This window comes from Hypanus sabinus, chromosome 3, assembly GCF_030144855.1.
Source record: "Hypanus sabinus isolate sHypSab1 chromosome 3, sHypSab1.hap1, whole genome shotgun sequence".
NCBI classification, from domain to species: domain Eukaryota; kingdom Metazoa; phylum Chordata; class Chondrichthyes; order Myliobatiformes; family Dasyatidae; genus Hypanus; species Hypanus sabinus.
In genome coordinates, this window is record NC_082708.1 from 75,929,232 (window position 1) to 75,956,339 (window position 27,108).

The following is a 27,108-nucleotide window of genomic DNA, read 5'->3' on the forward strand; positions in this document are numbered from 1 at the left end:
TCTGTCAGAACATCTTTCAGACTTGAGCCGAACCATATACATGCAGTCAAGTCTCATCAGGCTTGGGTCAGTTAGTCGGACTCAATTGAGGAAAATGCAGAGTAGTACATGTGAAGTATGAAGAGCACAGATGAAGTTTATTCAAGGATGTAATGATGTCTCTTGAACATTCCATGCACATTAATGTAGTCCAGAGAGATGGTAGTCAGATGACACAATCCTGAAAGATGTAACAACCAAAAAGCAACAATTAATTGTTGACAACCAATATAGCATATCTTACAGGTTTAATCAGTAATCACACTTAGAATCACAGTAATGACAGCAGAACCACTCAGAGTTGTTCTGCATTCACTTTTAAAGAAGACGGAAATCATTTTTAGGTATTATTATTATGAAATAATCACTTTTACAGTGACCAACATTTTTCCCAGTAAAAAAATGTACCAGGATGCTTATAAAAATGATTTTCAAGAGTAGTGTCATCAGCAAAATCTTGCAGCTTCAAACAACACACACAAAATGCTGGTGGAACACAGCAGGCCAGGCAGCATCAATAAGGAGAAGCATTGTCGATGTTTCGGGCTGAGACCCTTCATCAGGACCAGCATCTGCAGATTTCCTCGTGTTTGCTCTTGCAACTTCAACCTGGGGTGTGGCCAGTTTCACATATAAGGTTTGCGTCTTAAAATTAAGATTAAATTTGAAACTAGCATTAGAAGATCACAGAAAATATAATCTTAACTGGTTTGTGGCAGAATTAATTTATCTTATAACTGTCTGTGTGTTTGGTGCTGGTTTGAATGATTTAAAAAATTCTTCAGCATTATTCTTTTATGAGTTTTACATACAAGAAACGTATAAATGAATATTCCAATTCCATTGTACTTAATTATGAGTAAATTTTTCAACAGTAACTTAATTATTGTTTTAGGTAGTGTATAATTCAGTGAAACATAAACCTCAGAAATTAGGCTTATTTTTCAGCACTAAGTAAAGTGCAACATTATTGTCACCATATCACTCCAGAAATTTTTCAAGTCATCTGGACATGAAATATTTTAGTTCTTCTGATTTCCATGGCAGTGGTCTTTGGAATGAAGTCATTAGTTTGGAGTGGGAAATTAGATTGCATTGTTCCCCTGTTAAATACACCTGTAGTGCCCTGTTTTTAATTTCTGCATTATCACCACCTACAGGGAGCATCCCTGAGAAGATTCTGATCCAGAAGTAAAAATCTGACCCTGGCAATTCCACTTTCCCCTTTTCAAAAATTAGCTTCTCTCCTTCAAGTCTCCCACCATTTCACCAAGTTTTCCAGTGTTATGCCCGTGGTCCCCTCCTTTTTCAGAATCGCAGGATCGCTATTGATTTGGATCAAGGGACCCAGGAAATGAGAGAGAGACATGCAGATTCCTCAATGTTTGGAATGTGTCCTGGGCCTCCGAGAGGCAAAACCACGGTTAACGGCCATTATCTCTTGGAGACGAAATTGTGTATTGAGTACTGTACGATTCATCGAAGCCCCCAGGCAATGAATCGAGGGGGGTTGGTGGAGGGATTGCATCATCCCAACCTGATTGACATCTGAGACCCTGTGAGTCAGGATAAAAGAGGGTCTGGGGAACAGCCCCTGCAGACGCACCAGAAGAAATGCTAGAACTCCTGTAACAGCGTAATAGTGAAAGCCGGTGGAAAAGCCCACGTGCGTCCTTTTCCATTTGCCTTGGAATTGGAGGGCCTTTACCACGGAAGCACAGCTTTAGCTAACAACAAAGGGGAAATCAGCCCCCAACGACTCTCGAAGGATTGACATCATAAAAGGAATGGGCAAGTTAAACCTCCGTCTTTCTCTCCAACCAAAAAGCTGCAGCTTGAATGAACTTGAGTGACTTTTATATTTCCATCGGACAATACGTTATCCCCTAGACAACGATAGAGCTATTTCTTATTGATTATCATTATACCCGCGCTTTTAGATTTAGTATTGATGATGTATATTATCTGTATGTTTGCATTGATGTTATTTTTGTGTATTTTTATCAATAAATACTGTTAAAAATAGTACCATCAGACTTCAACGGACCTCTCTATCTTTGCTGGTAAGTGACCCAGTTATGGGGTACGTAACACCAGCCACTTTGGTTCTGATCTTTTGACCCAGGCTCCAGTCGTGCTTAATGGCCTTTATTTCCAATTTTCACCAGCCCAAATCTTAAAGGCTGTAATTTCTGTAAGAGAAATTGAACATAAAATCACATCATTTCTACCTACGTATTTCCTTTTTTCTCAGGGTATAGAAATAGGGCATTCAGGCCATCAAGTCTTTGCCGCTCTCAAATCGAATCAAGTGTGATTATCATTCAAATCATTAATATGATGGGATGGGATGGCTGAATGGGTAGGCGTTCCTCTTGGGCCAAGGTGCAAAACACTCAAAATAGCAGGCAAACATTCAAAATAGTGAGTAACATAAATTAAAATAGCAGGCAAAGAAGCATATTCATTCGGAAAAAAAATACATAGAATCCAAGGCTCTGAGTGACAATGTCTGACAATTGATAGTACAGTCTCCTAGCAGTGTGCAAACACACACAGTCCAGCCTGTCATTCCACTGTTTGAACATGGGAAGGCAGCACCAACGGGAGAGGCCAGGCCCCAGCCAAGTGCAGAAGCCATGCTGTAATGTTTCCCCGTCTTCTTCACCTGGTCTGCAGCAGCAGGCAAGCCTGAGGCTTGAGGACTAGTCTTTGCAACAACTAAAGCCACACAGCTCCCATGTCATCTGTCCCTCCACCAGACAAGGATAACAGATCTGTGGCAACTTACATTATCACTATCCAATAGAGCCTTGTAATCACAAGTAACATGTCCAAGACAATCTCCCACCATTATGCTGCACCAACTTCAAAGATTCCAAGTAGTAGGCAGCAGCACGGTTTGCTCCTCCATACCCAAACCAGCTCCTCCAATATCCCAACCACCTCCTTCTCCAACATCCCAATCTTCAACACCTCAGCCAGCTTAACTCCAAAATCTTGGCCAACTCCTTCTCCAACATCCGAGCTTGCCCCTTCGACACCTTGGCCCTCTCTGCTGCTGACACTCATCCAGCTCCTCCGATCAACAAGCAGTTCACTGATGGAGTGGTCCTGCAGAACTCAAAGTTTTTGAAGTAGAATTGTCTTTCGATCATAAACTACAAATTTTACAAACAAAAAAGCATCTTTGGTTGGCTCACAAGAGTCCACTGCATTTGCATGTGTCAACATCTTACTAGAAGAATCCATCACATCCACTTACTTTCTTTCTTATTTACATGCCTAGCAACTCCATGCTGATTTTCCTCCCATCTATCATTCATAATGGTCAATTAACCTAAAAAAACAGCACATCTTTAGAAGAAGCTAATGTATTCAGTGTTATGGGAAGAACAAACAAACTCGATATAGACGGTACTGGAGATCAGAAGCAAACTCAGTACATGATGTGTGAGACAGTAGCATTATTTGCAGAGTTACTGTGCTCCCCACCTGATCCCCTCCCTCTCCTGTCCTCAGGTCTGAGCATCACCCATACTGCCAGTTTTTCCCTCCAACTCCCAGATCTAAACCCAGTCCAAGACTGTTTTCACTTGTGGTCTTGATACACTATCAATAACTCTAGGAAACTGGAAGTTGAGTAAATAATGTTAGGCTTTTATTAACAGTGAAATGGAGCATGACCATGTTGAATGACTGTTGGAGGAGCAGTGCCTCAATCACCTTTATACAGGGGTCTGTGGGAGGAGCCACAGGAGCAGCCAGCAGAGGGGCGTGTCCAGACAGGTATACATAGTTTACCACAGGTCTCTAAAATGGCTAAAGGAGAGCATGCACCTGAAAAGCAACTGTACCTGATACCTTGCTCCTCAGGGACTACTGTATCTTTCTTTAATGGGTAATTTAGGAAAACCACAGATGAATTTTTCTAAACTACTATACTATGCTGTGGAGCAAATTATAAACAGACAGAAGAATGTGCATTTGTATGGCATCTTTCAGAATTTCAGAACATCCCAGATGGCTTATAGCTGAAGTGTGGTCACTTTCATGATATAGAAAAAATGATGGCCAATTTGTGCACAGCAAGGTCTCACAAACAATGATGATCGCTAAGTAATCAAACTAAATTATTTAAGTGAAAGACAAAGAATGGAAACCTCTCCTGCCCTTGATCAGTTGAGTATTGTAGAATTTTTAATTTTCCTGAAAATACTTTAATATTTAATTTGGAAAATAGCAATCGTGACAGAGCAGCATTCCTTCAGCATTGTTGGGAATATCTACCTGGACTTTATGCTCATATTTCTAAAATAGAACCTGCAGCCACAACCTCAAAATTCAGAGGTAAGAAATGAGACTTACTTTAAGATTAATCTGTGTTGAGCATTGGACCAACAAAAAAGAATCGGCATTTATAGAGCATCTTCATCTGTGAATGTGATACCAAGATACTTTGCAGGCAGTGAATTGAATTTGAACAAAAAACATATACTTAAGTTATTATAAAAAATACGTGAGTACTCATTTTGTATGTATTTATTGTATCTGGTTATTAAGTATAATTATTTTATGTGTTCTAAATCCATAGGCATTTTTCAAGGATCCCAATGTTGTGGTCAATCTTAAAATGGTCTCACCTTTAACTTGTGAATGGACAACTCTAGGTATGACCAAAGTACTTTTAGCACCAAAGTCATTGAATCAGAAGCAGGTTTATTATCACTGACTTAAATTATGTGGCATTTGTTGTTTTGCAGCAGCAGCAGAATGTAAAGACATAAATGTACTTTAAATTACAAAAGTAAATAAATGATGATAAAAAGGAAATATGAGGCAGTGTTCACAAGTTCATGGACTATTCAGAACTATGATGGTAGAAGGGAGGAAACAGATTCTGAATCTTCGTATTGATCTTCAGGCTCCTAAATATCTTCCATAATGGTAATAATGAGAAGAGGGCATGTCCAAACTAATAAAATTCCTTAGTGATGTATTCACCTTATTGAGGCAGTGCCTCTTAAAAATATCTTTGAGGGTGGCAAGAATTGTGCCCATGATGGAGTTGGCTGAATCTATAACCTATAAAAAATTCTGTAAAACTAAATTTCAATGTAAACATATATAATCTGATTAAACTAGAATTATGTATTGAACTAAATCCTGCTGTTTTAAATAAAAACAAAATAGTTGGTAATAATTAGCAGATCAGACAGCATATGTACAGAGAGAAACTTGATTATTTCTTGTAAGTCCCTACAAAGGACATTGAGAATGGCTGAGAGGATCATAGGCGTCTCCCTACCATCCATTGTGACATTTATGAGGAGTGCTGCATCAGCAGAGCCCTTAGTATTATCAAGGATCCCACCCATCCATTCAGCGCCATCTTTGACTTTCTACTGTCCGGCAGGAGACACCGATGCATAAAGACAAGAACAGTCAGGATGGGAAACTGTTTCTTCCCTCAGGCCATTAGGCTTCTGAACTCCCTGCCACATCACATTCAAAATGCCACCAGTTGATTAGTTCCGGACCTGACAATATTTAAGTTATGCACTTTATTTATGCATAATTCATCTGTAGATTTTATACTAAGTTATTGTGTGTTATGTGAACTACTGTGCTTTACACCCTGGTTCAAAGAGACGTTATCTCCTTTGACAGTATACATATACAATATATAGTTAAATGACAATAAATTTGATTCAATACACAAGATTCTGTAGATGCTGGAAATCCAGAGTAACACACACAAAATGCTGGAAAATTTCAAATGACTAGAAGCTCAGGGTTAGCTTTGCAGAGTGAACAGCAGTGTTTTACTGTGTAACAACCAATTTCTTTTTTCCAATATGGAGAAAATTACATTGTGACCACCAAAAGCAACTAACTATATTGGAAGAAATGCAGATTAATTTCTACTACACCTGAAAAAAGAATTTCAGGATGCATATTGTATACATTTCTCTAACATTAAATGTACCTAATTAACTGGGTCCCTGACTCGTGGGGATAGATGAGATTACGAGGTTGATGTTTGTTTCCTGGGGTTGCATGGAAGAATGTCATGAGAAGTGAATTGATTAATGGACATGGAGAACAAGCCAGAGGGTCTCAGTGGGAGTTGCCCTTTCCCTAGAGGGGTAGTTTGTCTGGCAGCATGATGTGCTCGTAACAACTTGGAGCTTAATGTTATCAAAACAGTGGAAATGAAGATTGAGTTCTGTCAACAATTCCCTACCTTGCTCAGGCTGTGTGAGTGGTCAAGTCATTCACATTCCTGGGGACTACTATTACCAATACGTTGAAGTGGGTCAAGCACAATACATTAATTTCTAGGAAAGCCGAACAGATTGTTCTTCCCACACCAGCTTTGGAAACTTCACATCTCAGGATGTATCCTGATGAATTTTTACTTAGCCATTATTGAGCGTTGTGACCACCTCCATCACCATGTGGTTTCCCTCCACCTCCTCCCTCTCCAAGTCCAGGTTGTAGTGAGGGGTCCACACAGCAGTGAAGATCATTGATTGTCAGCGACTGATAATAAAAGACCTGTTCATCATCAGAATGAAGAAAAGAGCTGGAAATATTACTGCTGACTCTACCCACCTTAGCAGTCACCTATGCACCAAATTGACATCATGGAGATGCTCCAAATCCATCACCACTAGGACTACATGTCACCTCTGAAGCTTCTTTACTGTAGCTATCCAACTTCTCAATAAAACTCAGGTGTAATACCCTTTCTTGCACTCCGTGCTCTGTTAATAATTATTGAGTCTCTTCATATGTTCACATTTAAGTTTGATTATTGATGTTTGTGCATGTGACCGTTCTGCTAATTGCTGATTGCCGATAGCTGTTAGCACTATTGTCTTATAAGTTGTTGGTTCCTGTTGAATTGTTTGTTATGGCATTGTGCTGTGTTTTATTGTGGCCTATGTTTCATGTACTGGCAATAAAGAGATTCTGATTCTGAACATTTTTTGAAAGACAAAGGGGGGTGTGGTACTTGTCTGGTTGCAATCTTTTTGAAATGGGTGGAAATGATGGAGCATGATCTGTTACACATGATGACTAACGGGTGCAAGGAGAGGACGTGGGAGAAACTGAGAATAGAAGTTTGGGAAATAGAGAGCTGTGAATAATGATAAAAGAAGACATTGCAGAGGCACTAAAACAAAAAGTCTCAGATTCAGAGCAGATACAATACAGTCAGAGAAACAGAGAGTGGAATGGGTCAGAGATACCTATTAGAGTGTGTGGACTTATAATGGATATTGGTCAGTATTATTGATAAATGACTCAGAACAGCTTCAGGATGTAAAAGTTAGATATTTAATCTCCCGCTTTATTTTCTCAGATTTGAACTTTTAAGTATGGATGTTTTCTCAGTTTTAAATATATTAACTTTAATTAAAGTGGGTCACTATTAGTATTAAAGTGCTACTCATTCTGATTCTCCAAGCATTCTTGAGACATGTTATTGCAAATAATTGTAGTGAAATACATAAGACACAATATTAATGTATGCATTTAGAGAAACACTTTGTATGTAAACTTTGCTTTAGGTCATTTAAGAAAGTAATCAAAGCTTTGGCTTTTATCTATCTGTCCAGTGGTAACTTGCCCTAATTGCTTTCACACAGGAGAGTTTTGAGTTCTGAGTCATTGATTGAGAAACATAAGTTCAAATCCCACAAAGGCAGCTAAGGAATTTATGTTGAAGTAATTATTAATTCAATATCTTTGTTTAAATGTAAATTAGTTTCAGTCTCAGTAACTATGAAATCAATAAAAATCTAAAATAGGAATTAAATTATCTTTTTGTATTTGGCATTCTATTGTGTGAGTCATAGGTGACAGCTGTCCAATTTAATGATTACCCGGTACATCTTTGATTAAACATTCCCCTTTACATTTACATTGGCATGCAAACTAGAAGTGAAAAAAGACCAGTGCAGATCACTATAGTGTGCTGATAAGAAATTTAGGTTACTTTCACTCTTTATCTAAACATGTGTAAGTTATCTATGCCACAGATGATAAAGACCTTAATATGGAAATGAATAATCTTTATTCAATATTGCCATTTAATTGTTTATTTATTATCAATCTATCATTTTGATTATTTTCACTTTGAATATTGAGAAACACCAAAGTACAAAATCAAAATATTATGTATTTTGTAAATCTTAAATAAATCTGTTAGAAAGGTTTGTAATTTATGCAACATCCTTCAAGTTAACACTTCTGGTTGACAATCTTTCATGCACATATAATTAGAAATTTAACAGGTAAGAACAATGAGTAGAATTGAGGTAAAGATTGAGAGCATGAAACTGAACAAAGAAGGTGAGAGATTTTACCCTTCTGGCCCATCTAGCTGGTACTGCCCAATTACACCCATATGACCTGTTATCCTACCAACCAGTACATCTTTGAAACCTGGGCAGATATCAGAGCACCTAGAGGAAACCCACACAGTTATGGGGAGAGAGTACAGACAGCAGCAGAATTGAACCTGGGTCGCTGGTGTTGTAATAGTATTATTCCTACTGTGCCACCCAATGAAGTGGAAAGCAGAAAAAATAAAATAATAAAAGGGAAGATGGCACAAGGTGAAGGAGGTTTTAATAGGCATGTGCAGAGGTGAAATGTGTGAAGTTCAGAGATTTTACTTAGAGATACAGGAAGGATTAGAACCATTGCCAAGAAATTTGAAGAAAACTTGTATTTAACAGTTGCAGTTAACAATGATTTAGCAGTTGCTGCTAACAACGATTCTCCAATGCCTCTTTATACCTTCTTTGGGTCTAATATTTGTTTACTTAGTTGTCCTATTGCGATCCAGTTTTACCCTGCACTATCATATCATATCATATCACTATCACTATCATTTTCCTGTTTATAATTTAAAATCCTTTTTCCATTTCTATCATATACCTTCCTGCTTTCTCTTCCCTTTCTACTTTTTCCTGCTTATGAACTTGTCACACAATTTAAACATTATTTGCTTTTTTTCACTACTAATGAAAAAATGTTGGCCCGAATTTTAGAAGTTATTTCTTTTCCATGCAGTGTATGCAACCTGACCTGCTAAGTATTTTCAGAATTTTCTATTTTAGCTATGTTCTCAATGATTAGTGGAGAAAAACTTGTCTTCCCTAAAGCCTAATTGAAAAATATTCAGAGACTGTGTGGAATAGTCAGACAATTGACTTTTGCCAGTGGGATTGTCATTCACAGTCATTCAAATTTCTGTGTCAAAGGATTTCTCTGCACTTATTAGCTCTGCTAATGAGAACCATGTAAAACTTATTCAATCTACAAACAAGTGTTTATTACAAAAATCTAGTGATGTCAAGAACAGATAGCATATGCTATTTGACCGTCATAGATCATCCACTTAGACATGATAAAACCCCTTATCACAGCATTCAAGTCTGCTTGTTTCAATGATCTAGGTGTCCATATTGATTGCTGTGATTAAGAATTTCCTGAAGAGATTAGAGAGATTATCTTTATTTGTCACGGATACAGTATACTGAAATATACAGTGAAATGTATTACTCATGTCAAATCAAATCAGTGAGGATTGTGCTGAGCAGCCTGCAAGTATTGCCACGCTCCGAGCATCAACAGCATGCCCACAACTCACTAACCTTAACCATACGTCTTTCAAATGTGGAAGGAAACTGGGGCACCCAGAGAAAACTGACAAGGTCACAGGGAGAACGTACAAGCTCCTTATGGACAACAGTAACCCTGATCAGTGATCACCGGTCTGTAATAGCATTAAAGGTCCTTGCCTAGAATTTCATCTGCGCTGTAATTAGAAGCATTGTATAGGTCAATCACAGTAACTCATGCTACAGCAAAAGGATCATAATTTTAGATAATGGCCCTAGTTTCATGAGGAAGATAGAGCTAAGGATGGTATGAAATTGTAAGTAAATGCTTGTAATGTTGTGAAGCTAAGTGGCTCACTAGAAGTTTATAAATTGGAAAAAGATAACCTGAAGAGGGAGAAAATCAGAAAGGAGAGTGGCCTAGTGTTAAATACAAAAATAGCTTTTACAGGTACAGAAAAGGGGGAATAGTTGTAAAATTAAAATTTGGTCCCTTAGAGAATTAATAATAGGAAATAAAGGAATGAAGAAAATTTTGATCAATACTTTGTATTCATTTCAAGGTACTAAAAACTCCAGTAACAAAGAAAATCAGGAGACCAAAAGAGAATGGAATTCAAAATGAAACATTTCATGAGAAAAATTGACTAGATTGCTAAACTCATGGGACTAACGGCTGACTTCCCCTGACCTGTGGCCTTCATCCTAAGGTCTCAGAAGATATGGCTAAGAAGATAGTGACAACATTAGTTGTAATCTTCCAAAATTCCGCACACTCTGAAATGGTGTCAACATTGTTGAAGGAAAGAAAATATTTCTTCTTTGATATGAATTTTGATGAAGATGTGAATCTTTGAATTTCTGTATTCCATAAAAGCTTGGGTATTTGATCATTCAAGCTTGAAAAAGATGTTTTTTAGAATATAGAATCTTTAAGATTTATGAGGAGATGAATTCAGGATGTATATTGTATACATTTCTCTGACATTAAATTGGACCTTTGAACCTTTGAGCTGAGAGGAAAATAATATTGATCCCACAGATTTGATTAGCCAGAATCTTTGAATTGGTGAATGGAGTACTTTTAACTCCTGGCTGTTTTCCTTAAGTACTTATGAAAGCTTGTCATTGAATATTTTGCAAGCACCTCAAAGCACAAAAGGAAGTGAAAATGTATAATTATCTAGTGTTTCAAAACACATTTGGGGCTCAGAATGTCATGTTCAGCCCATAACCTAAATTTTAGGATGCAAAAAAATCAATATTATGCATAAACATTGGTAAGCTAGATTTGTTTAACCTGGAGCAAAGGAGGCTGGGTTGAGGATAAACTGACGAAGGTATATACAATTATGAGGAGCATAGGTAGTTTGAAACTTTTTCCCCATAATAAGGGAGGATTCAGATGAAAGGGAAGTTTTTATACAGGGAATAAATGATATTGAGAACTTGCTGCCAGAGGTCAGACGCAGTCACTGCATTTATGAGATATTTATGCAGACGCTTAAATAGGCAAGGCATAGAAGGATAATGACCTGTGCGGGCAAATAGTATTTTTGTAGATGGCAAAAATGTTAGCATGGACGTTATTAAACAAAGCATAATCTGTGGCTCTGTAGTCAGTGATGAAAAACAGTCTCAAGTCCAGCTCCACCAAATATTTGATGATTTTTGTAAAATGCACAGATTGCACATGCACAGATGTATGTCTGTAATTGAGATCTCCTTTCCTGCAGGAGGTCCTCCCTGTCTCAATGACATGTTAATGTTTCATTTTGAAAGGGAAGCTGGAAACTGAGGTTTGTTTGTGAATTGACATAATCCATGCATATTCTATATACGTACTCCAAGCATATCCATGTCATATGCATAGAAGTAAACAGTCAAAGATAATATTTTGTAAGTTCCATGAGTCCAATGAGATTGTGATCATATTTAAGTGTCAAATTTGTTTGCATTCAGTCAACTAGCATTTAAACAGCATATACTTTGCAATTCAATTTCTAAGCTAATGTTTATATTTATTTTCAACTCTACCTTGGTAGGAGTGGAAGTTCAGAAAACAGAAGCAGAGGAAATTCCTTGCAAGCAAGTTTCAATGTCATTCTTTGATTGTTTGTACAGTAATGGTATTGTACAAGAAACAGGGCACATTAATAAATGTTTGGATGAATTCTATGGGGATTTTGTTGTTGCTGATCAGCTTCGACAGGTAGGACCTTAATGGAAAAAAATGTCATTACATACTGATGGCAATAGTGTATAAAATTAATAAGTGTAACTGAATGACAAGTTTCCTGCTAAAGCAAAATGCTCCCAATTTAATACCTGTATGTGAACTTAGTTGTTATAACTAAGTTTCTTTCTTAACCTTTTGATGTGGCTGCAAAATGCAAACCTTTGCTTAAGCAATATTTTTGACAACTGAGAATTCACATTAATATCAGTGATTTTAAAGACTGCTTAATCCAGGCCAGATTTATAGCGTTGTTGCCCGTTTGATGATTATACTGTACTTCTTAACTGTTCTTACCCTCTCCAAAGATGCTTCTTAAGCTTAGTCCTTTACCTGACATTTAGTTATCTCCAAGAACGATGGCTCACTGCTAAACTTGATTTGAAACATGCCTGTAAATTACTTCAGTTTGTTTTACTACATTAAAGTTATTACGTAAACACAGTTTGTTGTTACTGTTTAGTTGAAGGAAGTTGCACATCATTACAAGGGTACTGAACAATACAATCAACTAATTCTTTGAAGTTTATGAGTGTATAACTGCTAAATTGTATACTAAAATATCGATAAAGCTTACTGATGCTGAGAAAGTTACAAAACATCCTCTTTAGATTTTCTGAATTTATTTTTCATGTTTTAAACTAGCATACTGACATAAAGACTTGAAATGACAGTCGGGGAGAAACTTGTCTTGGAATGCTGCAGTGTTAGCAATGTCACTAATGTTTCTCCTTTATCATTTATATTTATTAATTACAATTTTCTTATGATATAGAAGGATGGCATACAACCCACTGAGCCTATGGCATCACTCGGAACCTTTTCATCAGTCCTGTTCCAAATTTCCCTACAGCATACTCTTGTTTCAATTGCCTGTCAATATCTCATAAATCTCTTGTCAATCAATGAAACAAAGGGTAATTTACTGTAGCCTGCTGACCTACCAGCAGGTTGTTAGAATTTTTTGCTGTTAGTTCAGCACAACATTGCGAGCCAAAGGGCCTGTTCCTGTGCTGTACTGTTCTATGTTCTAGTATTTGGTTGGGTTGTTAAACCCTTTACTAACACTGGGCTATCTATCTGAGAATCTATTAACTTTGAGTCCTCTATATAACCACTTTATTGTGCTGCATTCTGCATTGAATCCTTTCAATAAATTAAACAAAGGATAATTGCTTTGTTCTTTCCCCTACGCAGAATAGTTACAAAAGATACATATCCTCAAATGATTGCTGTTATGTAGAAGACATCCTATAAAATGAGTCACCTGAATCTCTGCCACTTTTATTGTAATCCTATTTTTCAATACAGCTCCTGCTATTTTGTATTCTGTGACAACATGCAGTTTCATGTTAAAATTGTGTTGTTATAAATGAGTTATTATTAATAATGTAAAGCATTAGCTAGAAGTACAGCATTTATCTTATGACATTGGAACAAAATTGCATCATTTGTCAATAGTTCTATCGGCCAATTATTTAAATGAATGAAGAGCAAGAATTACATTCTGTATTTTTTAGCTTTGAATGACAGAGAAAGTTTATGCATAGGATAGAAAAAGGCTTTTGAGTAATGTGCTGAATGATATTTTCTGCCAACCATTAATCTGGCAAACAAGTAATTGATATTTTGCTCATTCTTAATGTTTCATTTAGTTTCATTGATATGTATTTTTTATCTAATTTAGGTATTACTGTTGGAAGACTCTGACAATTATCAAATATTCAGTGATACGGATCGTAAAGAATTTATCTTCTGCCTCTTCAAACATTTCTGCTTGGGTGGAATGCTCTGTCAATTTGAAGATACAGTTGACCCCTACCTAGAAACCACCAAGGCAGTTTACAAAGAAATAGTCAGGTTTGTAAAATATGCTCTCAGGTTATTATATTTTAATGCCTTTAATTTCCTCATAGTACACATTAAGATTTTATATTTTTCTTTTTTCTGATCTGCTCTTGAATATAAAAAGTGTCAGTATCTTTTCATTCTTTCTCCTTTATAATTACTTTTATTATGTTCTCTAATATATGTAAAGACAAAATTTTTAAGTGATTGTTTCTGTTAAATAAGATTCATGAAGCCCTAAACTTGCATGTACAAATAAATTTGCCCCATCAAGGAAGAGCAGAAACCCTTCAGTAAACTTGCTGACTGACATTGTTTTCACTAGTGTTGTTTGCTGCTTGAGCTAAAATTATTAAAATATGATGTTCAGAAAAAGTGAACAATTTCTTTTCTTTTTACAATATTTTTATTCAGAAGAAAAAACAAGATTTACAGAGTGCACCCATAGATACATCTCAACATAAATTGTGTACATTCATATATTGTAATAACATTGATCAAAATGTTATAGCATATCACATAAAGGTATACTACTCTGTAATCAAAAATTTAAAGATAGGTCATACATCATAAAATAAATTTTTTATATAAAATAGTCAACCCCCTACCAGCTACCAAAGAAAAAAGCTGATGGATAAACAATTTCTGTAATATAATTTTTGCTCTTTGGCTATTATCAGTATTACATTCACCTATGTTGTCTACTTGCAATATTGTGTAATAACTCTTACACAGTATTACATGCACTATATAGGTGTGTATTAGAAATTGGACAGAAGAAACAATAATGATGTAAACAGAACATTATCTTTCCTTAAAGATACATGGTCTTTGAGATTAATAGGATCATGCTGATTAGTAACCTCAGTATAGGTTCAGTGGAAGAACGTAAAATTTACATAAAAGAGTATGTATTTCAGTTTAATGGCTTTAACAGAATGCAGCAATACCTTGCTTAGTAAAAAAGAATAAGCTCCAAAAGAAGTTATTAAATATAGAGAGATATGTTGCTGATAATGCTACTGAATCTGGGACAGATCCCTGTGTTCTTGAATCCTGTGCCATGAATCTGGCTAAGGACTTAGCCCTTATTGGTGTACTTGAAGTAATAAAACAGTGAAGTAATTTCATCACTGCATGCATGGAGTGAACTATTGAAGCAGTGTGTAGCATTTGCTTGTGAACATTGTACTAGGTAGGCTAGGCACTTAGCACTAACATATGAGGAACAGGGCTGTATTCTGACTGATGCAATGAGTGTGCATCATTGCTGCCGTCTGGCAGTGGCTTCTCCATGTGTTTTCCCCAGAGAAAAAGCACCTCCACCCATGCAGCTTGCCCTTTTAAAGAGTCAGCATTCAGACCTGAGTTAAGCTTAATTGATAGCAAAATATGGTTGATTCAGAGCAAGTCATTCCCACAAAAGAGTTAAGTGGAATTAAGTTCTGACTAATGTGGAGTCATCTTCCGCCTGAGAGGTTGGGTAGGAACTTATCTGGTGCATATTTAATTGCAAGTTCATCAGCTTTACATGCCATTGAAACTGAATTTTCCTTGATGACTTAAACATAAATTCAAATGGTTAATTTGAAACTTGATATCAAAAATTGGAGCTAAATAATTGATACATCAGTCTGAAATTTTCTCCATCATTCCAGTGAAAACATCAACTTATTTAAAATAAATGAAGCAATGCGTCTACTAAATAATCAAGATTCAAGATTGTTTCATGTTTTTTTCAGTAGACAAGTGCAAAGGAGAGCAAAATAATTGTTATTCCAGATCTGATGCAGCACAGATAAAACAATAAGATAAAGAGCACCATAATAATTTTTAAAAACACAATAACTATGAATACATAAGCTAGCTTCTATACATAGATTGATTGTATGTCAATAAAGTGGCCCTAGGCACAGGAGTGTCTGTACATAAGGTGGCTGTCAGGAAATGATAAAATAATGGTGGTTGGGGGTGTAGAGGGCTGGTTCAGTGGGTGGGGGTGTTGATCAGCCTTACCACTTGGGAAAAGTAACTGTTTTCGAGTCTGGTGGGCCTGGCGTGGATGTTATGTCGCCACCTCCCTGAGCAGGGTGGGTAGGATCCTTCATGACGTTACTGGCATCTTTCTATATATAATGTCCTTGCTGGTGATGCAACAAAACATCCTAACAAATGGGTAATTTCAAGACAACTATACATTCTGGGGTGAATTTTTTAAATGATTGAAATTTTTCAGATTAAGCTTATTGTAATTTTATACATAACATTCATTTCTATGCTTGTCATTTGAATGTGGTGGTGGTGGTTGTCATACCTACTCATCTAAAGTGATTTCTGGAATACTGAATGGAAAGTTAAAACACTGCCTTAAGCCCAACTTTTTCTGGGCATGTACAAATTAAGGTAAAATTTTAATGTATCACTGTACAAGCACTCCCCTAAGTTCCAGGCTTCAGTCTCATAGATGCTAACTGTACACTTTCTGGCAGGCTTCCAAATGTTGTGTACACTGATCAGGCATCTTCTGCAGTTTAACCCGTAAAAATCCAATGCGGCAAATCTCATGCATGATCTTTTCCTCAAGCACCTTTAACTTCTGTTTCCTTGCACTAACAACATTGCAATTGTGCCCAATATTTTACAATGTGTAGATAATCTTTATGCTGTTCTCAAAGATAAATGTTAGTGTTGCGAACGTGGTATCAAGTGACGGTATTTTACTGTAACAAGGACAGAGGGAATTATGAAGATGTAGCAAGGACTGGAAGATTGTATCTAAAGGTAAAAAATGAGATAAACTTATTTGAGATATCTAAAATTGTGAAGGAACTAGATAAAATAAATAAGACAAATTCCTTTACTCAAATCAACTTAAGCTAACTGATAGGGGAGGCAAATAAAAAGCCTTTCACTCGGGGTTGATAGGTGTTTGGAACTCAGAGTCAGAAGGTACTTGGATGTGCACTTAAAGAGCCATGCCCTGCTGCAAAGTGGGTTAGGTTGAGTAGCTCTTTTAACCCAAGAACGTGCTGGATTCAGTGGTCTCTTTCTACGCCACAAAGTTTCTTTCATTTGATTAAATATGCCAGAACAAACAATGAACTGATTGGAGTCATTTTTCCTATGAAGTAAGGTAGCTGTGATCATTGGTGGTCAATCATCGTTGGCCTAGGATATTGTTGTAGCTATTCTTTGGAGCTGTGTCTAATCCATTTCAGCTGCTTTAAAATGACCGTTCTTCCATCTTTCCCCATCATAAGTGAGGATGTTCACTGGTGATTGCACAAAGTGTAACTCCATTAAAACCTTTCAGGAAATTATGTCTGTGTGCAGCAATATCGATGTAACATTTGGTCATGGGCTGATGCAGCAGGTAACTTTTATGCTAAACAAGTGAAAGTTATTGATACCGTATATTAAAAGTTCTAACGTGTTGAATTTTTGTTATACAGCAGTGTCTCGGGAAGTGATCATTGTGTAGGATAATAGCAGACATGTGCTGTCATCTGAAGTCTTCCTGACAAAATTCCATCATAATTGACTGTTTTCTGTTGCTCACTTCTGAGTTATTAATCTTGAGGTAAAACCCCATCTGTCAGTGTTGTCCTGTTGCAATTTTAGTGTTTGAGCTTGTACAAGGAATGAACAAATATTGCACTGGTGATTTCTAAGACGAGCAGCTGGTAGCAACATTCACTGAATTCTGGAACACATGATTCAGTTCTGTCAGATAAAAACCATGAATTACCCATGGCATAAGATTATTTCAAAACTCATCTGAGAAACTGGTGCAGGGAGCAGGGTTTCAGGGTTTTGGATCATTGGTATTTCTTCTCAGCAAAGTATGACCCCTATAAAAGTGATGGGTTATACCTGAACAACACGTACGAAATGCTGGAGGAACTAGCAGACCAGGCAGCATCTAGGAAAATAGCACAGTCGGCGTTTCGGGCTGAAACCCTTTGGCAGGACCTTAACCTGAGGGGGACCAAAATCCTTGCAGGCAGGTTTGCTAGCGCTGTTTGGGAGGGTTTAATCTAATTTGACAGGGGGATGGGAACCGGAGTGATAGGGTTGAGAATATAAGAGAGGAAGTGTCTTGAAACTGTCAGGAAGGACAGGCAGATGATAGGGCAAAATTGCAGTTGGCGGGACGAGTTGCAATGTAAAAGGGGGACAAAACCACAAAGGGTTACGCATACAGGTCTGAAGGTATATATGAATGGATGCAGTATTCAGAATAAGATAGATAATCTAGTAGCGCAGTAGGAGATTGGCAGGTATGACATTGTGGGCATCACTGAGACATGGCTGAAAGAAGATCATAGATGGGAGTTTAACATCCAAGGATACGCATTGTATCAAAAGGACAGAAAAGTAGGCAGAGAGAGTGGTGTGGCTCTCTTGGTAAAAAATGAAATCAAATCCCTTACAATGAGGTGACATGGGATTGGAAGATATAGAATCCTTGTGGGTAGAGTTAAGAAACTGCAAGGGTAAAATGACCCTGATGGGAGTCTTCGAATGGTAGCAAGGATGTGGGCTACAAATTACAATGGAAGATAGAAAAGGCATGTTAAAAGGGCAATGATATGACAATTGAGGGATTTCCATATGCAGGTAGATTGGGAAAATCAGGTTAGTGTTGGATCCCAGGAGAGAGAATTTGTAGAATGCCTGCAAGATGGCTTTTTAGAGCAGCTTGTGGTTGACCCCACTGGGGGATCGGCTAATTGGGATTGGGTGTTATTTAATGAACTGGATTTGATTAGGAAGTTTAAGGTAAAGGAACCTTACAGGACAGTGATCATAATCTGATAGAATTTACCCTGCAGTTTGAGAGGGAAAAGCTAAAGTCATTTACTATTACAGTGGAGTGAAGGGAATTACAGAGAAATGAGAGAGAAGCTGGCCAACTTTGATTGCAAAATTAGTGGGAAGTTATAGAATTGGGAAACTGTTAAAAAGCAACGGAAGACAACTAAAAAAACCATAAAGGGGGAACGATGAACTATGAAGGCAAGCTAGCCAATAATATCAAAGAGGAATACCAGACATTTTTTTCAGATATATAAAGAGTAAAGGAGAGGTGAGAGTAGATGCTGCATCGCTGGAAAATTACGCTGGAGAGATAGTAATGGGAAACAAGGAAATGGCGGACAAACTGCATATGTGTATTGCATCAGTCTTCACTATGGAAGACATTAATGGTATGCGGGAAGTTTGAGAGTATCGGGGCAGTAGTGAGTGCAGTTGCTATTACTCGGGGGAAGGTGCTTCAGAAACTGAAAGGTCTGAAGGTAGGTAGGTTACCTGGACCAAATGGACTACACCCTAGGGTTCTGAAAGAGGTAGCCGAAGAGATTGTTGAGGCATTACTAATGATCTTTCAAGAATCCTTAGATTCTGATATGGTTATACAAGACTGGAAAATTGCAAATTTCACTCCACTTTTCAAGAAGGGAAGGAAGCAGAAGAAAGAAAATTATAGGCAATTTAGCCTGACGTCAGTGGCTGGGAAGATGTTGGGATTGATTGTTAAGGATATGGTTTCAGAATACTTGGAGACATGATAAAATAGCCCAAAATCAGTATAGTTTCCTTAAGGGAAAATCATGCCTGACAAATCTGTTGGAATTCTTTGAGGAAATAACAAGTAGGATGGACAAAGGAAAATCAGCAGATGTGTGTTTAGATTTTAATAAGATCTTTGACAAGGTGCTGCACATGAGGCAGTTGAACAACATAAGAGCCCATGGTATTACAGGAAAGATACTAGCATGGATAAAGCAATGGCTGATTGGCAGGAGGCAAAGAATGGGAATAAAGAGACTCTTTTCTGATTAGTTACCAGTGACTACTGGTGTTCCGCAGGGATCAGTATTGGGACCGCTTCTTTTTGCGTTGTATGTCAATGATTTAGATGATGGAATTGATGGCTATGTGGTCACATTTGCGAACAATACAAAGGCAGGTGGAGGGGCAGGTAGTGTTGAGGAAACAGGGAAGCTGCAGAAGGATTTAAACTGCTTAGGAGAATGGACAAAGAATTGGCAAGTGGAATACAGTGTTGAGAATTATATGGACATGCACTTTGGTAGAAGGAATAATAGACTATATTCTAAAAAGGAGAAAATTCGAAAACCTAAGGTGCAAAGGGACATAGAAGTCCTTGTGCAGGATTCTCTAAAGGATAATTAGCAGGTTGAGTCTGCGGAGGAAGGCAAAAGCAATATTAGCATTCATTTCCAGAGGACTAGAATATAAAAACAAGGAAGTAATGCTGAGGCTCGATAAGGCACTGGTGAGGCCTCACATGTAGTATTGTGAGCAGTTTTGAACCCCTTATTTAAGAAATGATGTGCTGACATTGGAATGATTTAGAGGAGGTTCACAGGGAATGATCCTGGGAATGAAAGGCTTATTGTATGAGGAGCAATTGATGGCTCTGTGTCTTTACTCTCTGAAATTAGAAGAAAGAGGTGTGATTTCATTGAAACCTATCAAATGTTGAAAGGCTAACACAGAGTGGATGTGGAGAGGATGTTTCCTATGGCGGGGGAGTCTAGGACCAGAGAGTACAGCCTCAGTATAGTGGAACATTGATTTAGAACAGAGTGTGGGGTAATTTGTTTAACCAGAGCATGGTGAATCTGTGGAATTCATTGCCACAGGAAGCTGTGGAGGTCAGGGTCACTGGGTGTGTTTAAGGCAGAGGTTGATAGATTCTTGAATAGTCAGGGTGTGAAAGATTACAGGGCGAAGGCAGGAAAATGGAGTGAGAGGGAAATGCTTCAGTCATGATGAAATGGCAGAGCAGACTCGATGGGCCTGGTGGTCTAATTCTGCTCCTATGTCTTTAGTGTCTGTAGCTTCTTTTTGCTTCTCATTTTAAAAATGCTTGATTATAATTGAAATATATTTTAACAAAGTATGTTCTTAACATCTTTCTTGCCAAATACTTTAAGGAAATATATTTGTTTTTAGACTTCATTTTGATAGCTTTCACTTTTTCCCTGTCCTCTTATGGCATGTGCCTAAAATTTTGATTTCAAGCATGGCTAACCTCAGCTTTAATGCTTTTGTTCCTCAAATCACCCTTTTAATATGTTGTACCGTTGGAGATCTCAAAAGAAGAAGGATTCTCATGCCATACACTATTAGGATTTTATCATCTGCATCAGCTGAAAATGTTTTTGTACGGTAACTTGTTGGAATGCTTATAGCAAAGAAAATCATATTATGTATCTATTTATTTATTTCGCATATCAGCACAGAGTATGCTCTTCCAGCCCTTTGAGCCAGGTCACCCCAGCAAACCCCAACAAACCCCATTAACTGTAACTTCATCACAGGGCAATTTTGCAGTGATCAATTAACCTACTAACCGGTATGTCTGGACTGTGGAAGAAAACCAGTGCACCTGGAAAAAACCCACACATACCATGGAGAGAATGTACAAACTCTTTACAGAGCGGCGCCGGAATTTAATTCCAAACTTCAGAACACTACCGTGGCGCCTTAGGGCAGTTCCTGTACCTACCGCGATGTGTTAAAAATCTTTTTAAAGCTAATGTCTACTCTAAGAACTGTTCAGCTACTGTACATTCAAATTGTTTCCTTTCAGGGCAGAGATGTTGATATTGTATGAGCAGTTTTTTTGACAGTGATAATGTATTTCTCATTTTATATCACAATTTTAACTTTAATTAATGTGCAAATCCAGCAAGTTCTCAAAAGTAATTATCTGTGCAAAGAGCAATGGTATAAATTAACTAGGTAGTTGTAGAGACTTTTAATCTATGAATTTGTTGTACAATTTGTGTATTAATAACGGTAGCCATCACTAAAACAACAGTGTTTTCTTCTGCAAGTTTTAGCCATGCGTTTCCGCTGTTCTTTCATTCACAATGGTTTTCATCTTGTTTCTCGTTGCAAAGCATATCTGTAAACCAGATTTCCTTTCACCGTTTCACTTTCCTATCCTAAGATGGCTAAGTATATAGCAATGACATTAGGAAACATTCTTATATAAAGAGTAGTAGAACAAACTTTATGCATTAATGAACTTTGAGTAAAATCTGGTGGTTTGAGGTATTAGCATTCACAATACCGCTGTATGATCATTAAGATGTTTTACTTCCCATCTAGTCGTTGAACAAACTACTTCAGTTTATTTGATTTAGTTGTACCCTAATTTCAATGAGGTAGCCCTTTTTTAAAAAACTGTGCTTACTTCCTGATCTTAACTGAATCCCAAGGCAATAGAATAAGTTCTGTTTTATTGTCCTTAAGATGTACTGCAATTTTGGAACATCTTTTTGCATTATGAATGATTAGCAAGGAGAGCACTGTTTGGAACTGTTGAATAGAATTGTAAATACAGTAATTCATTTCCTAGCTTTCTACTTTCACATACTATCAAGCTGTTATGCAGTAGTGTATTCACTAAGTTTTTGTTTCTTGTTCAGGTTTTAGCCATATTAACGCTATTTCCACAAGATCGTAATTCACTGTTGCCACAGCAAGGTCCTCTTCCAGCATCTTACCTCTGAACATTTGCCTCCATTCATATTCCACATTATTTGCACATCCCATAAGACATAGGAGTAGAATTAGGCCATTCAGCCCCTTGAGTCTGCTCTGCTATTCCATCACGGCTGAACCCAGACACATCCGATCCCATACACCTGCCTTCTTGCCATATCCTCTGCATTCTTTTTAGGCAGACATCCAGACCTTGGCAAACATCTGGGCAGAATCTTTTCCTCACCTCCATTCCAATTACTTTAGCAATTATTTTAAATCCATTTCCCTAGCTTGATCCTAAGTCCATACCTTGGACCTGCATGGTATGATATTTTCTGTGAAGGTCCCTCATAATTTAAACAGTGATAGAAAACAATAATGACTTTCAGGTTGGACATTTTGTTAATGAAATTTGTGACTCTTTTTGGTTTACTGGAGCTTAATGTAAATTAATATTATATACCTCAATTGAGTTGCTCACATTGTTATCTAATCCTCCTTGATTTTCTATTCATGGAATTTTTACTGCATTCCCACAGCTCAAAGTTTAAACAATAAGCAAAAAACTCTTTTTTTCTGCTTTTTTTGTAAGTGAAGGTGCATTGTTTCAGGGTTTTAGAATAACAATGACATTAATGTCTGGATTTCACTGTGGTTTACCAGAAAATCATTCAGGCTCCTACTGATTATTTTTCAGCTCAGCTTTCTGTACACAATCTTTAATTTCTTGAAATAAGTTTCATTATTTGCTTTGCTTTTTGCACTTTTCGGCTCTGCTTCAACCTTTTCCCTTTGAAACAGTTCTTTTAGATGGCCTGCATTTTCATCTTTTATAGCTGACTCAGGCACAAGGTTCTAACTACACTTTCACTTCAGAAAGATGGGCTTACAAACTTGTTGATAGAGAAGAATAATTCAGCCAAGCTCCTCCTTATCTAGTGCATTTGAATGAAATTTTGCATGAGTGAAGGTTTGAGTCTGCTCCGCCATTCCATCATGGCTGATCCTGGATCCCACTTAACCCCATACAATATCTTACAATATCCTTTGATGCCCTGACTGATCAGAAAACTGTCAACTTCTGCCTTAAGTATACCCACGGACTTGGCCTCCACCGTAGTCCATGGCAGAGCATTCCACAAATTCCATAAGTTTTGCTGAATTTATATATCTTTGATTTTTATAGAGCCACAGAGCACTACAGTACAGAAACAATCCCTTTGCCCCATCTAGTCCTTGTGGATGTGTTTGTTCTATCTAGTCCCAGTTACTTCCACAAGAGAATAACCCACCATTCCCCTCTTATCTTTGTATCTATCTAAACTTCTCTCAAATATTGCAATCAATCCCACACCCACCCTTTCCACTGGCAGCTCATTCCACATTTGCACCACCCTCTGAGGGAAGAAGTATCCCCTCAGGGTCCCTTTAAATAGTTCCCCTTTCATCCTAACCCAATGACCTCTAGTTCAAGTCTCCCCATCCTTAAGGGGGGGGGGGAGCCTGAATGTATTTACCCTATCTATACCGCTCATAGTTTTGCATACCTTCATCAACTTTCCCCTTATTCCCCAACACTCCAGAGAATATAGTTCCATAACTCAGGTCTGTAAGTCTTGGCAACATCCTTGTAAATTTTCTCTTCGTAAATGTTTTATCTATTCAATTTATATGTCTGTCACTACAGTATAGGTCTTTGCTTTATTTTGCAATGAAACCAGGTTACTGATGAAATTTTTAGAGGATCACCTTTTGGTGTTCCCCCCAGATTTGTAGTCTCTTGTGTCTACTTATAAAGGTAGCATATTTTTCTTTTCACACCATTCTGTCAATTATTCATTAAGTTCCTTATTTTTCCAGATTAACATCTCTCCTTTCCCTAATATTAAAATTATACCAATAATTATCCTCATCCTATATATATATATATCTCCTTATAAGATGTGTATATTTTTCTAGTTGTTTAACTACGTTAATCAGACCAGCCAGTTCCCTTTCTAAATCTTTGGTATTCTTTATCATTCTTCCTCCATATACACATCTCAGGCTCCAGGTGCATAGTTCACTCTCTTGCAAGCAATATTCTTGAGCATTCATGGTTATCCACTTTCCTGAAAGAGGAATTATCTGTGGCTCTAGAGTAACACACACAAAATGCTGGAGGAACTCTAGTTCAGGCAGCATTGATGGAAAGCAATAAAGAGTCGGCGTCTCATGCTAGAACCCTTCATCACGACTGGGAGAAGAAGCCAAAATAAGAAGGTGGAGGGAGGGGAAGGAGTACAAGCTTGAAGGTGATAGGTGAAGCCAGGTGAGGAGGAAGGTTGGAGGGTGGGGGAGGGGGAAAATGAGGTGAGAATCTGGCAGATGACAGGTGGGAAAGGTAAAAGGCTGAAGTAGAAGAAATCTGACTGGAAAGGAGAGTGGACCATGCAAGAAAGGGAAAGAGGAGAGGCACCAAAGAGAGGTGATAAGTAGGTTAGGTTAAGAGAAGTGGTAAGAGGGGAGCCAGAATGGGGAAATGGAAAAAGAGAGAAGGGGAAGAAATACTGGAAGTTAAAGTAATCAATGTTCATGCTGTCAGGTTGAATGGCCTCATCATAGCAGTAGGGGAAGCTATGGACGGACATGTTGGAATGGGAATGGGCAGTGGAATTAAAATAGTTGACCACCAGGAATTCCTGTTTGTCGTAGATGGAGCAAAGGTGCTTGACAAAGCAGTCCACAGTTTATGATGGATCTCACTGCGTAGGGGAGGCTGCACTGGGTGCATGGGATAAAGTGGATGACCCCGACAGATTTGCAGCCCCACTTGGAAAGACTGTTTGGGGTTCTGAGTGGTGGGGAGAGAGGAGGTGAATGGGTAGGTGTAGTTGACTCTTTGTTCCTTTCTATAGATGCTGCCTGACTGGCTGAGTTCCTCCAGCCCTTTGTGGGTGCTATGGATTTCCAGCATCTGCAGAATCTCTTGTGTTATCTGTGGCTCTAGGACCTGCAAACTATATCGCTGACATTAATTTACCTCAGGCACTGTATTAGATCTGCTCCTATTTTACTTTTCATTAAGTCAGAGAAAGCAGAAGCAAAAGAGAAACTGCTTGTCAAGTTTAATAATTTACTGGTACATTCCATAGTAATTTATGAAAGTTCTTGCAGTCAGGTCTCAAACCAATGAAAGAACTAAAGCTGAGATCTGCACTGTAAAATAATCAAATGCAACTTTCTATTGTAGTGTACAGAAAGATCCTGATACAAGAGGTATACGTGTCATCTCTACAGTGTTCAAGATTACAGCCAGTGTAAGTATTGAATTCCTGTGGAACTGTGTTGACTGTAGAATGAGCTGAAATGCTGACTTAAAGATAGAAGACTAAGAATTAAGTTTGGCTATATTAGAAGGTGAACATCTATTCACACATAAACTTTAGCGCAAATCTGAACTAATATGAAGTAATAGTGTTAATATCTAGATTGGAATAGTAGACATAAAATTAAATACAGCTCTTCTTTGTTTGCTTTTTTAACCAATTTTTCTCACTCTCCTTCTAATGTAAACTTGCCTGGGCCTGGAATGAATACTCCTACTAATATGATACTGGTCCACAGAAATTAACGGATCAGGACATAAGTGAATTTCCAGAACTATATCAGACTGAGATTATCCACATTGAAGACAATGTTTCTTCATAATGAAACAAGAGGAGCAAAGTATGCATAAATTAATAGAATCCACATTGCATCTAATAGATTATTTTCCTGTCAATAGGGCTGGAGTACAGGGGTAATGCTTTCATTACAATGAGCTTTAGTTAGGCACCATCTATGATATGTATTCATATTCTGTTCCACATCTCAGGAGAGCTATACAGTTCCTGGAAATAGTATAGGAAATGCAATATACTTTCAGTATTTGAAGGGTTAAATTATAATGCACCTTCAGTTGTATTCATTTGGGATTATCAGGTTGAACAGAGATGTACTTGAAGTGTTAGAAATGATCCAACAGTACAGACCCAGTGAAACAACAATGGAGCACTATCCTAAAATGGCTAAGCATCTAGGACTGAAATTAGGAAACATATTTTTACACAAAGTGTAGTGGAACAAACATTATACCTGTCTGAACTATAAAGACTTGGAAAGCTCTAACCTTTATCATTAGTATATGCCAATATTACTGATTCTACCTATTTGTACTTAAATAACTAATTTTAGAATAAAATATATTGTAGCCTCTGGTTTAAGCTCTTAACCTGCCCGAGTCAATAATCCCAAATATTTGAGGGGGTTCAATCTTTACATTAGTTTTTCCATCTCTAGCCAATACTCATACTGGCATTTGTTTGTGGTTGGATTAAATATACAGTTCAAAATGCATGAGATCAGTGATCCAGCTGAAGATCCTGTCATCCATTTGGTCTTCAGTCAGGATAAGGCTAGGAGACTGCTCTAATCTTAGTGTGATCTTTCTGTGATATTGAATATTTTGCATATTACCATGGAGGATTTTTTTGGTACAAATGTACCTATCTTAAAAACAATTACGGCAGATGACAACTCTGCTGTTTAATACATGTATAAACAAGAGAGTTGAGAAAGATTTTAATTATTTGATAGGGGAATGTTACTCAGAAAAGATAGAGGGAGGTACAGTGAAATAAAGAAGAAAAACAAAGACATTCCAGAATGCGGAATATATACAGACATGAATCCAAGAGTAAATTTTACCTCTAGGAAAAGAGATACAGTAGATGAGATTAATGCATTAATTAACACATGGTATTATGACTATTATGATATTATTACTGTCACAGT

At 37.4% G+C, this 27,108-nt stretch overlaps 1 protein-coding gene across 1 annotated transcript in view; it reads left to right on the top strand.

Moving 5' to 3' along the window:
• cfap300 (cilia and flagella associated protein 300) overlaps positions 1–27,108 on the top strand; it is a 37,947-nt gene that overhangs the window by 6,270 nt on the left and 4,569 nt on the right. The window contains exons 3-6 of the mRNA XM_059964710.1: positions 4,634–4,709; positions 11,726–11,892; positions 13,604–13,776; positions 25,526–25,592. Of these exons, the coding sequence (XP_059820693.1) occupies positions 4,634–4,709; positions 11,726–11,892; positions 13,604–13,776; positions 25,526–25,592 (483 nt within the window). The remainder of the gene's footprint in view (positions 1–4,633; positions 4,710–11,725; positions 11,893–13,603; positions 13,777–25,525; positions 25,593–27,108) is intronic.